The sequence below is a fragment of the Oncorhynchus nerka genome, unplaced genomic scaffold (genome assembly GCF_034236695.1).
Source record: "Oncorhynchus nerka isolate Pitt River unplaced genomic scaffold, Oner_Uvic_2.0 unplaced_scaffold_897, whole genome shotgun sequence".
NCBI lineage: Eukaryota > Metazoa > Chordata > Actinopteri > Salmoniformes > Salmonidae > Oncorhynchus > Oncorhynchus nerka.
Window position 1 is genome coordinate 87,409 of NW_027040398.1, and position 10,801 is coordinate 98,209.

At 43.7% G+C, this 10,801-nt stretch overlaps 1 protein-coding gene across 2 annotated transcripts; it reads right to left on the reverse strand.

The window, feature by feature from the left end:
- Window positions 1-1,074: 1,074 nt before the first annotated feature.
- Window positions 1,075-10,540, reverse strand: LOC135570750 (hepatic leukemia factor-like). 2 transcript variants are annotated; one of them, XM_065016721.1, is made up of 5 exons: window positions 9,392-10,540; window positions 8,860-9,127; window positions 6,368-6,820; window positions 3,912-4,192; window positions 1,075-3,794 (listed from the first exon to the last, which is right to left on the reverse strand). In XM_065016721.1, exons 2-5 carry the CDS (start codon window positions 9,050-9,052, stop codon window positions 3,579-3,581), a joined length of 1,143 nt encoding a protein of 380 aa, XP_064872793.1. In that variant the 5' UTR covers window positions 9,053-9,127; window positions 9,392-10,540; the 3' UTR covers window positions 1,075-3,578. The 2 variants fall into 2 exon arrangements, with proteins under 2 accessions (XP_064872793.1, XP_064872794.1); XM_065016722.1 differs by having other exon boundaries at window positions 3,927-4,192; window positions 9,392-10,533.
- Window positions 10,541-10,801: the final 261 nt, after the last annotated feature.

Below are 10,801 nucleotides of genomic sequence, written 5' to 3' on the forward strand. Positions count from 1 at the left end.
CACTACAGGTCCGGGTTTGATCCCGGGTCGTATCACAACTGGCCGTGATCTGGAGTCCCATAGGGCGGCACACAATTGGCCCAGAGTCGTCCGGGCTAGGGGAGGGTTTGGCCGGGGTAGGCCGTCATTGTAAATAAGAATTTGTTCTTAACTGACTTGCCTAGTTAAATAAAGGTTAAATAAATAAATACAAAAATTGTGCACAGGGGCAGTGTCATGCGGAAACAGGAAAGGGCCTGCCCTAAACTGTTGCCACAAAGTTGGAAGTCTAGAATGTCATTATATGCTGTAGCGTTAAGATTTCCTTTCACTGGAACTAAGGGGCCAAGCCCAAACCATAAAAACAGCCCAGACCATTTTTCCTCCACCAAGCTTTACAATTGGCACGATGCATTGGGGCAGGTAGCATTTTCCTGGTATCCAAACCCAGATTCGTCCGTCGGACTCCCAGATGGTGAAGCGTGATTCATCACTCCAGAAAACGCGTTTCCACTGGTTGTGTGCGGCTGCTTGGCCATGGAAACCCATTTCATGAAGCTCCCGGCGAAGTTGTGCTGAAATTTTTTCCAGAGGCAGTTTGGAAGTCGGTAGTGTGTTGCAACCAAGGACAGACTATTTTTACGTGTTACATGCTTCATCACTTGGCAGTCCCGTTCTGTGAGCTTGTGTGGCCTACCACTTTGCGGCTGAGCTGTTGTTGCTCCTAGACGTTTCCACTTCACAGTAACAGCACTTACAATTGACCGTGGCAGCTCTAGCAGGGCAGAAATTTGATGAACTGACTTATTGGAAAGGTGGCATCCTATGACGGTGCCACGTTGAAAGACACTGAGCTCCTCAGTACGGCCATTCTACTGCCAATGTTTGTCTATGGAGATTGCATGGCGTTGTGCTCGATTTTATACACCTGTCTGCAACGGGTGTGGCTGAAATAGCCAAATCCACCAATTTGAATGGATGTCCACATACTTTTGTATATATAGTTTATCTTAAGATGAATAAGAGCGTCTGCTAAATAACAAAAATGTCAATGTAAAACGTGAGTAAATACAAAGAAAACAGAGAAGCAGTAAGTAAGAACAATCTTTTATTTGTGTTTTCGGGAAAGTTCGACGACATCCCCATTGCCAGCACTGAGTGGGCTGGAACAGTGGACACCACCGGTGCAGATGGGTAGTTGTAGCTCAATAAAAGTCACTATAAGAGTTATCATCATCCACGTCAGGGAGATCAGGAACAACATCCAGTTGGGAGAGCATACATACAGTCACTGAGGTGAAAATAGGCTGCAGAAAACCAAGAGGAAAACTGTGGCTAGCGTGCATAGTCCATACACGACTAGAGAACTGAACAGACGTGTACAGTCAGAAGTGCATGGGATTCTACCGCTGTCGTTCTCCAGTTATGAGATGAGCCAGCGAGATTGTGGAATCCATGATCAACAGAGAAACCAAGATGGCCGTCTTCCTCTGGGAACTGTGTTTCAGAGAAGTCCGGATAGAAACTGTCCGTAGGGGTTATGAACAAACCAGCGGCTCTCGAGGGACCAAAACAGGATGTACATGGTGCAGGGCAGGAAGTGACATAAAAATCGGGATGCATTTCTGAATAGTCTCTCTGTGAGGATAGCTTGAGTTCAAAGATGCTTCAATACGAAACAAATCATGTTCATCCAAAGAAATAAAATCATTCAATTATATATAACAGCACAATAAAGGGGGGTAACAATCATCATAATAGTAATGGTAGTTATATATAACATGGTCGTTGAGGAAAAGAAGCACTATCACTGGGTTGACTGGGCCCTTTCTCTCCCCTGGGTTTAGTGAGTCGGTAGTGAAACATGACACTATGTGGATACTAAGACGATGCTCAACAACACCGAAATGCCGGAAAACTGACAGAAAGTATCAACAACCTTAATAAATCAACATTTAAAATTTTGGCTTTTTTATTAGTCCCAGAAATCTGAGAATTTAACACCATTCCGATCGATGGGGAGAGTAATAATAGCATAATCTCGAATGATAACCTATTCCCTGGGTATATGCGAGAATAGGGTCACATTTGATTTGACACCCTACCACAAACCCCATCTCCTGGAATACATTTGCATATACGCAGTCATACACGCATCTCATCTCTGCAACATTCACACTTAGCATATACCTATGTAAAATACACAAACTGGTATATTCAATATAGACAATATTTATATTCTACCAATAATAAGAATGCTATCTAAAATCATTAATATAGTACAATAACACAAGTGTGCTTTTTCCTGGGTAGTTGGTGGACTATTTAGGAGGGTGTGAAGACATTGTGGTATTATGTATACAATCTAGAACCACAGAGACCGGTTGTTAGGATTGGTTAAAGGTAAAAGTAGCCTTTTCGTGATTGGTTGTAAGCGACATTAACCGTGTTGGGATTGGATCAATTCGATATAAAAAACATAGGAAGGAAGAAAACATCACAATGCAGAGAGAAGATCAAAACGGTCCACTGTAACCAGAACAACTAAAAGATCCTACCAACCCAGCTTGGGCAAGATATTCTATATCAGTTAGAACTGACAGCAATCTAAAAGGACAAAAAGTGACAGAAAGAGAGCGAGAGAGAGAGATGGCCAAGGGCTCAGCAATATGAGTTCATAGTATACATAATAAAAACTAACAGTCGCCCCATCCATTAGCTGTAGTGTGATTGAATGCCCTGCTAGTCTTGGGGTCACATAATACAATTCTCTATATGACAGAGGAGATAGTGCAGCTATAATCAAATGTAAGAGCTGTTGCACCAAAGCCCAGACATCTAGACAACTACTAAACAGACCAAACTGTTAAAGGTTGCAAAGGTTGTAACAATATGAAGGACTTGTTATTTACAAACACTGGACAAGTGCTGAAGATTGTGCTGGGTTAATAGTGTTTCTCCCATTTCTCTCTCGCTCTCTCTCTCTTTCACTTTCCTACCATTTCAGCCCAAACCCCATCAGTTAGAAACACAACAAAGAAAACAAATTAAGTGCTTGAGTAAAATCCACAAAGAAATGTTGAACTGTACAATTTTAAAATCATTTTGCTCTCTATTTTACAGTTTAAAATGGCCACCTTGCCTCCTAGTCCCTGACTCTGAATCCTGTCTAAAAATCCCTGTCTAAGACCTCTAAAATAGCATCTCCTTTATCAATTTACTTTAAAAAGATATTTTCTCATAGCCCTCCATTTCTCTATATCTTACATCTTTCCCATTCATATAGAAAATATACAAAAATGATTTCCAAAATTTGCTCCCCCTCTAGTCTTAATATAAAAATATACAATTCTCCGATATCAAAATCCTCAGTCACGTCTTCTCTTCTTTCGTCTAAAGGGGAAACAGTCCTCCGGATTATGTAATCTCTCTGTCCCTAACCTTTAACCCTGTCCACTCTTACATCATCAAAATGTGACACCTGAGCTTCTTTATATCACCCTTCTCATCGTCTCATACATTCATCATCATCATCATCGTTATCATCATCATGTCACCCCATTCCACCCATCAGTTTCTTCTCTTTCTCCTCCTCTTCTTCACTGGTCTCCATGGCGATTCTCATATTTGTTGAGAATGTTGCGGCAGCGACCAAGCTCCTTCCTCATGTCAGCCACTTCCTGTCTGAGTGCCTGGTTCTCTCTCTCCAGGAAGGCGGCGCGGACCGAGATCTGGTTTTCCTTCAAGCGCCGCGCGTCACGGGAACGCTTGGCTGCCTCGTTGTTCTTACACCGCCGGGACCAGTACTTATCATCCTGAAAGAGGGAGACACCGTTAGATACAGACCTACTGACATTACCTTGTAGAAAATGATATGACCCTGGACCAGAGGTTAGGGACAACTTCTACCAACTCTTAATACTTCTACCTACTCTCTGACTACCAACCTTGAGGTCTGCTGGCACCAGCATCTTGCGGGCCTTCTTGATCATGGGCTGTGGTTTGAGTTCGTCCTCACTGAAGCGGTGTCTGCGGGGGTCGAAGGCGTCCTGGCCGGGCACACTGGACAGAGCCACGTCGGCCGCGTCGGGTTCAAAGCCACCCATCACATCTGGACCGTTGGATGTGGGCGTCATGAGAGGAGTGCAGGACGAAGAGGAGACGGAGGAACCGGGCGAGCCGCAGTCGTCGTTCATGCTCGATTGACTGCCTCCTGAAAGAGAGAGAATCGGTTGTTATTTTCTTATTAAACCTTTATATGAACCAGGAGATTCCATGTAGATACATTATGACTCACTGACCTCTCAGGTCCATCAGAGAGCAATAACACACAGCATGTATCTACAAGTCAAAATCTGTCAAATAAAAGAGCTGTAGAGCTGATAGGCTGCAGTTACAGACCATGTCCACCAGGTGGTGGAAGGGAGCTACTTTCTGCTCTGAGAAACTAATAAACAGGAACGTTTTTCTCCCTGCATTCAAGTGTGAATTCTACAGACCAACGTCTTTCCAAGTATCGTGAGCATGAGTTTCACTTCAATATGAATCAATTATCATGGAGAAATTGAACTCAAATGGGAACTTTACATATGCAAGAGCACTATTCTCAAGTTTTCTTGTGTATAAACATTCAATATCACCCTTTTAGTCAGAGTATATATTTCAATCCGGGTTTAATATTATTATCAACATGCCCAGACTCCTATAAGGCTGGTTTTGACAGTTTTCTTGAAATGTTTCTAAAACTGTTATACAACTGTCACCCCACCCCTTGAAATCAGTTCTTTAAAGCTCACTCACCCCCTTTAGGGCCTAATGCACATAACACCTTGACATTCCTATCATAAAGACTCCAAACAGCCTTTTCCTCTTCCTATTCCTCCTTTACGAGAACACAATCAGAACACAGCCTACACTACACCCACCTCGAGTTAAGTCAATGGTCAGGTGTCTGAATGAAAACTCAAATCAGATCATTATAAATACGTTCTCCTGTCTTGCCTCATAATTTGTGTTACACTGTAACGACTATGTAGCAAACACATCATCCAACCCACAATATCAAATCTGGCTTCATCAATGCTTCTTTTACATTAATATCCCATTTGTCTTGTAAATGTGAAAGTGTCGTATTTAACTCATGTCTAAACTGTCTAAAGTGTATTATTGTGACATGTGACATTGGAATACAACTGAAATGCAGCTAAAAAACAACCAGTTTATGAAGGGTTAAATACAATGGCTACTGACATTCCCCATCTACTGTACAGCACCACATCTTAATCATTACTATCTCTGTAAATCTCTCTCTTCTGCATTCAAACATTCCATTTGAACTTCAGTATCAGCAGGCAATGGGAACCTCTTCCGCCCTCCCCCTCCCTCTCCCTCCCACCCTCGTGCCTCTCCGCTCCTCCCAGTCCTCCGCTTGGCCCTCCTCTCGTTCTCCTGCTCCAGTGCTCACAGCCTCTGCACGTGAAGGGACGCTGCACGTGCACATTGCTGTAGCGTGTGAGGTGAGGAGAGGAGAGATTTAAAGACACGCGATCACAAGCATTCACTACACACACCTACTTCCTCTCCTTATCTCTGTCTCGATCTCCCTATGTACAGTAAGACCGTAGTGTTCAGTAAATGGCTGGTTGGACCTGAATTGAACATAAACCAACCAAACCAAACCCCTTTGTCAGTGCTGTGAGATGCATTTGTTAAATGTCTCCTATGTCTCTTTCTCTCAGGCAGCCTAAATGTTAAACCTAGCTCAGTGTGCAGGGTAGTTTGTAGCCTACAGGAAATACCTGTCGTTGCTTTCTCAACCCCTCCTTGTTGTTCCCTCTCTGTCAAGTTAACTCAGCGTTAAGGGATTCCATTTGGCTTCACAGAAAATGATGCTTGGTCACCATAGGAGAGGAGTTCAATATGAGTACTGAGGACAACTTAAAGAGCTGAATCACACGAAGACTTTGTGCAGACTTTACTACAGCCTTCTCTCTAAGGACATAACCACCCTGTATTGATACAGGGTCACCATGGTAACTGCCATGTCACTGATCCTCCATTTTAGTCCTTCATCTAGTTGCCACTTCACAAGGCCAAAACAACATGGCACCATAATCCTTGCTTCATTTGGCCAAACTGGACCACTGAATACATTGTCGATACCATGTAAACTACGATACATTCACCAACCACCCACCACCCCTACAATCCCTTTCCATAGAATCCCCATAAACCATCTCAATCTCCACCCCTCTCCCCATGTTCCTACTGAAGATGTGTACAATAAACAGATGTACACTGTTCCGTATTGTATCCATGGGATAAAATCATCATAGAAATCCCTGTATGTTGCCCTCCCCTCCTCTGACACCCGGTTCGGGTTACTCACCATAGTCAAGTCCTCCCTGCATGTTGGACTGGGCCACCTCCAGGCCGATGAGCGACGGGGAAGATGAGGATGACGAGGAGGAGGCTGAAGAGCAGGGTGGGGGCGATGAGGGGGGGCACTGGGAACTCTGATTGGGCACCGCCGACTGGGAACTCTGGGATGGGATCTGTGCTGTACTGGAACTGTTCTGGCCGTGGACTCCGCCCATGCCGTTCTCTGTGAGGAATTCCTCCAGGTCCATGTACTGCAGCTGGAAGAGGCCTCCTTCCACTGGCAGGGTCCTCTCCCACAGGAGGGGTCCCAGGAACGCAGACTGGTTAAATCCTCCAGCTCCTCCTCCGCTGACGTTACTGTTGCTGCTGCTCACCCCACTGCTGCCGCTACGCATGTTGCAGCCGCCGTTCCCGCCACCCAAGGAGTCCTCATCCATGTCTGTGATGGTTCTGTCTTTGTCTGGGATGGTGGGAGAGAGACAAAATTGAGGTTATTGGTTAGTAAACGATGGACAGGGGTTGGAACTCTCAAGAGTTGTAGTTGTCGCATCAAATGTTTGACCCTTGGTGCTGTCAGAGGTGATTTTGGGATTATAAAAAAAATCTAAAATAAAAAGTGTCATGGTATCCCACTAGATACACTCCCTCAAGTCTGGTTCCTCACAAGGTTTCTTCCATCTACATACACTCTTTGCTTTTTAGTTTTGGGGGGGAATTTATTAGGGTCATATGACAGGATATGTCCAAAGCTATAGGCGTTCTTGTAAACCTATTTCATTTAATTCAATGAGACAAGAGGGTGCTATGGCCCAAGCCTCATAGCTGTTGAGGTCCAGGGGCACAATGATCCTATAGATGTGTCAACTCTACAGATACTGAGAGATAGATGATATCTGTGGAATGGTGTGACCATTGGATGCATCAGCTGCACTGCTATGCGCACAAACACCACTGAATGCTTCAGTCAGACCGTAACAGATGGTCATACAAGAAACTGCACAAGAATCCAAATCAGAATGTTGGATGAAAAGCAATATGGTTTTTACTACATGTCTGCATGTCTATGTCTATATTTGGTGAGACAAATGAATTTGGTAATATAGGCATCCATACCACAGGCCTCGCTGGTACTGTTTAGCATGTCAGATATTATACCAAAAGATGTGGTCTTAATCTGCATGCTAATCTAAAACTATGCCAGGGGATTGGAGGGGCGGAGATTATAATCCATATGAGAACATCATGCTCAGCTCACAGCAGAGTGCAACATGGGATGGCACCATCATTCTATTGGACATTTGGGGGTCATAATTGGACAGTGAGTGACCTTTGTGTTTGGAGTGTTTGTTATGCTTAATGACCATGTCATAACGTAATGGCATATTGGTTTCCTTACCCTGTAAACTGTCTATGGATAAGGTATGACAGTACTTTCCCTGGCACTGTTTCCACATGCTAACGTTTTAGCATTTGTGGCACAAATCCTATTCAAGTCATGGGACCGATATTAGCATGTCCAAATCATCCAAAAGTATCTCAAGTTGATTGTGAAGCTCAACAAAGTCACTTATAGATGATTTGAACATGATTACTATCCCATAATTTCCTTTCTGGTTTACTGCTCTATACTATAGGAGTGATTGGATTCTATTAACATTTTCCAAAGAGCATTTGATCCTACACTCTTAGAAGCAAGGGTTCCAAAAAGGTTATTTGGCTGTCCCCGTAGGAGAACCCGTTTTGGTTGCAAGTAGAACCATTTTGGGTTCCATGCAGAACCCTCTACATTGAACCCAAAAGGGTTCTACCTTGAACCAAAAATAGTTATTCAAAGGGTTCTCCTATGGGGACAGCCGAAGTACCCTTAAGTTCTGTTCTGAGACAAAGTTTCCTATTGTGGTCCTGACCTGTACTGTCAGAAGTGAAAATACAAACTGACCATGAATCAGTTCTAAAGGACAACTTCCACCACCATGTATATCCTATGGTGTGTGTTGGTTGCAGAATGTCAATCATGAATCATCCTTCAGAGCTGAGTTCTGTACTGAAGAACCACACCAGTATGTATACCTTATGTGTGTTGTTTCCAAACAACAAGTCTGACTGTGGTGCATGTGTCATGTCATGTGCGTGTGACAATGGCAGGGCCAGATATTAAGTTATGCTGGTGAGCACAGCTGTCTTCACTGTACTGTACTCAATTGAGTCAGGCAGACAATAGAGACTGGTAGATATGATTTCATTGAATGTCAGTTACAAAATATGCTAAATAACAGAAATAGGATTGTACCCTGATGAAGACAGCTTGGCTGTCGAAACGTTGGTAAATTATTTTTTTGCATCTGAGCTCGTAGAGTGTGCGGCTGTCCTTTATTTTTAAATAACAGAAAAACAACATTGGCATGTAGTGTCTGTTGTAAGTGCAGCAAACAGCAACATTGTTGCACTGTAGAACCTTCAGTGGTAACAGCATGATAACAATGTAAATCAAGTTCTCACCTTTAACGTCGCAGCAGTCTTTGACAATTGCACGGTCTCCCTTCATCGGATGCTGCAGGAGGGATTTCAAACTAGCCATGGAGTTGAGGTGTCCACCGCTGATGGAGCCACCAGACTGGTTGCAATTCCCGAACTGCGGGCTAGCGCCGGCTGGGAGGTCCGGGGTCAGGAGCTGGGTGAGCTGCCTGGACATAGTTGACCGGACCTGGTTGTTGATTAGGATCCTTGGGCGCAGGCGGAGTCGAAAGGACTGGCAGAACTATCACCGCTATCCAATTAACGAGAATATTGAATTAACATTTATTATAGTTAGAATTGGGTACAAACCAGGTGCAATGAATAGTCTATTTGAAATGACATTACAAACTTGTTGAAGTAATATAAAACGCATATATGAGTGCATATCTCGACAAGATATGAGAACATTAAAGTTTGTATACCAGTATACCAGAGTGTAGCCTAATAATAACAAGCAATAGTTGCAAAACGTGTCCCTTTGATTTGTTTAGAATGTCAATAAACATGTTCTTACCTTTCCCTCTAGTTAGGCTATGAAGTGTTCTTATATCCACTGTTGTATCATTATAATAGACAGTATTCCAGTAGATATGGTCAACACTATATTATTTTAAATCCCCGGTGCAGATCAAGATGTTATTCTCCAATAGAGACCAGTTGTAAACGTCAAACTAATGACTGGTGCCCATGGTCAATTCAAAGGTGGACAAAATAAAATCCGAGCTGGAGATCAATAAATTGTTTTCGAAAAATATCCTGAGTTGATCAACACCCCCAAAAATTACGATTCAAATATGATCAAAATGAAACTCGAAGCAAGGAAAAAGAATGTCCTACTCCACAATGCCAAATGAACAAATAATGAAGAGCGAAAAGCGGAGAAGGCTCTGGGTACGCGCGCTATTTGTCGGGTGACAAGCTGTATTACTTTTTTCTTGAAGCTTTCCTGTCGCTCTATCGTTCTTTCGGGGGGGGGGGTATTATTTTCCCCCGCGTACTTTGTGTAGCCAACGTACTGAAGCACCGGCTTGGATTTGGGCTGCGCGACGGCTGTCCTCTCAGCTGGAACGAACACGGGCAGTTCACGTGACGTCACAACTCATAGGGCAAGGCGCGAGAGAAGGCATGATTGGTTTATTTGTTCAATATGCATGACAAACACACAACCCCCCTCGTGCCACACCTCGAGGGGGCACGCCAAGCACTTGTTGTTTGTATGCTCATGGACAGACGGACAACAAATGGACAATTAGCAATCACCCGCCACCGTTATCATTATGACTTTGAATTAACGTCTTTAAATGACACTAGCAACTGAGGGGACCTTGAGACATATCCTCTATAGAACGTGCATCTAGGCATACAGATTATTGCCCAAATAAAATGCCAATGTGATTATTTAATTATAATGGCAATGGGCCCTGCACCATTCTATGAGCAAGCAACTGAGTGTAGACTACAGTTTTCCCAGTCCGCTTGTAATCCAGAGAAAACGTGAGTGGCTGCCGGGTTTTCAGGCGAAAGGAACACAGCAGCACGTTGCTTCCTAAAAGCAGAATAGCTGTTATAGCGCACATGGCCCAGTCACGAGGAGGTGCAACCCTTATGCATGTTGCTCTAGTTTCGATTGGTTGGAGAAAATAATGTCTCCTCCCCTAGTGAGCGCTTATTGGAAAGAACTAGGCCACCCGCCCCGCCCTACGGATTCCCCCCATGCTACGGCCGCGTGAGACCGATTCAAAGCAGAACAGCGCGAGGTGTCTGCAGTACTGTATTTTAACCCACAGTCAAAGAGCCACAGGAAATTGTTTCCTTTTTTTGACTGCTAGTCGGACATTGGAAAAACAATATTTAGACAGATCCCAGGAACAATATACATCCTTCTGAGGATATTACTGTGTGTACCAGTCACTTGTTTTCTTTA

Bases quoted from the DNA above. Each gene is read 5' to 3' on its own strand.
- LOC135570750 (XM_065016721.1), bottom strand. From the start codon at position 9,052: ATGTCCAGGCAGCTCACCCAGCTCCTGACCCCGGACCTCCCAGCCGGC. The intron at 4,193-6,367 runs GTGAGTAACCCG...TCTCTCTTTCAG, and splicing joins GCAGGGAGGACTTGACTATG to GAGGCAGTCAATCGAGCATG. The intron at 3,795-3,911 runs GTAGGTAGAAGT...TCCCTCTTTCAG, and splicing joins TCAAGGTTGGTAGTCAGAGA to GATGATAAGTACTGGTCCCG.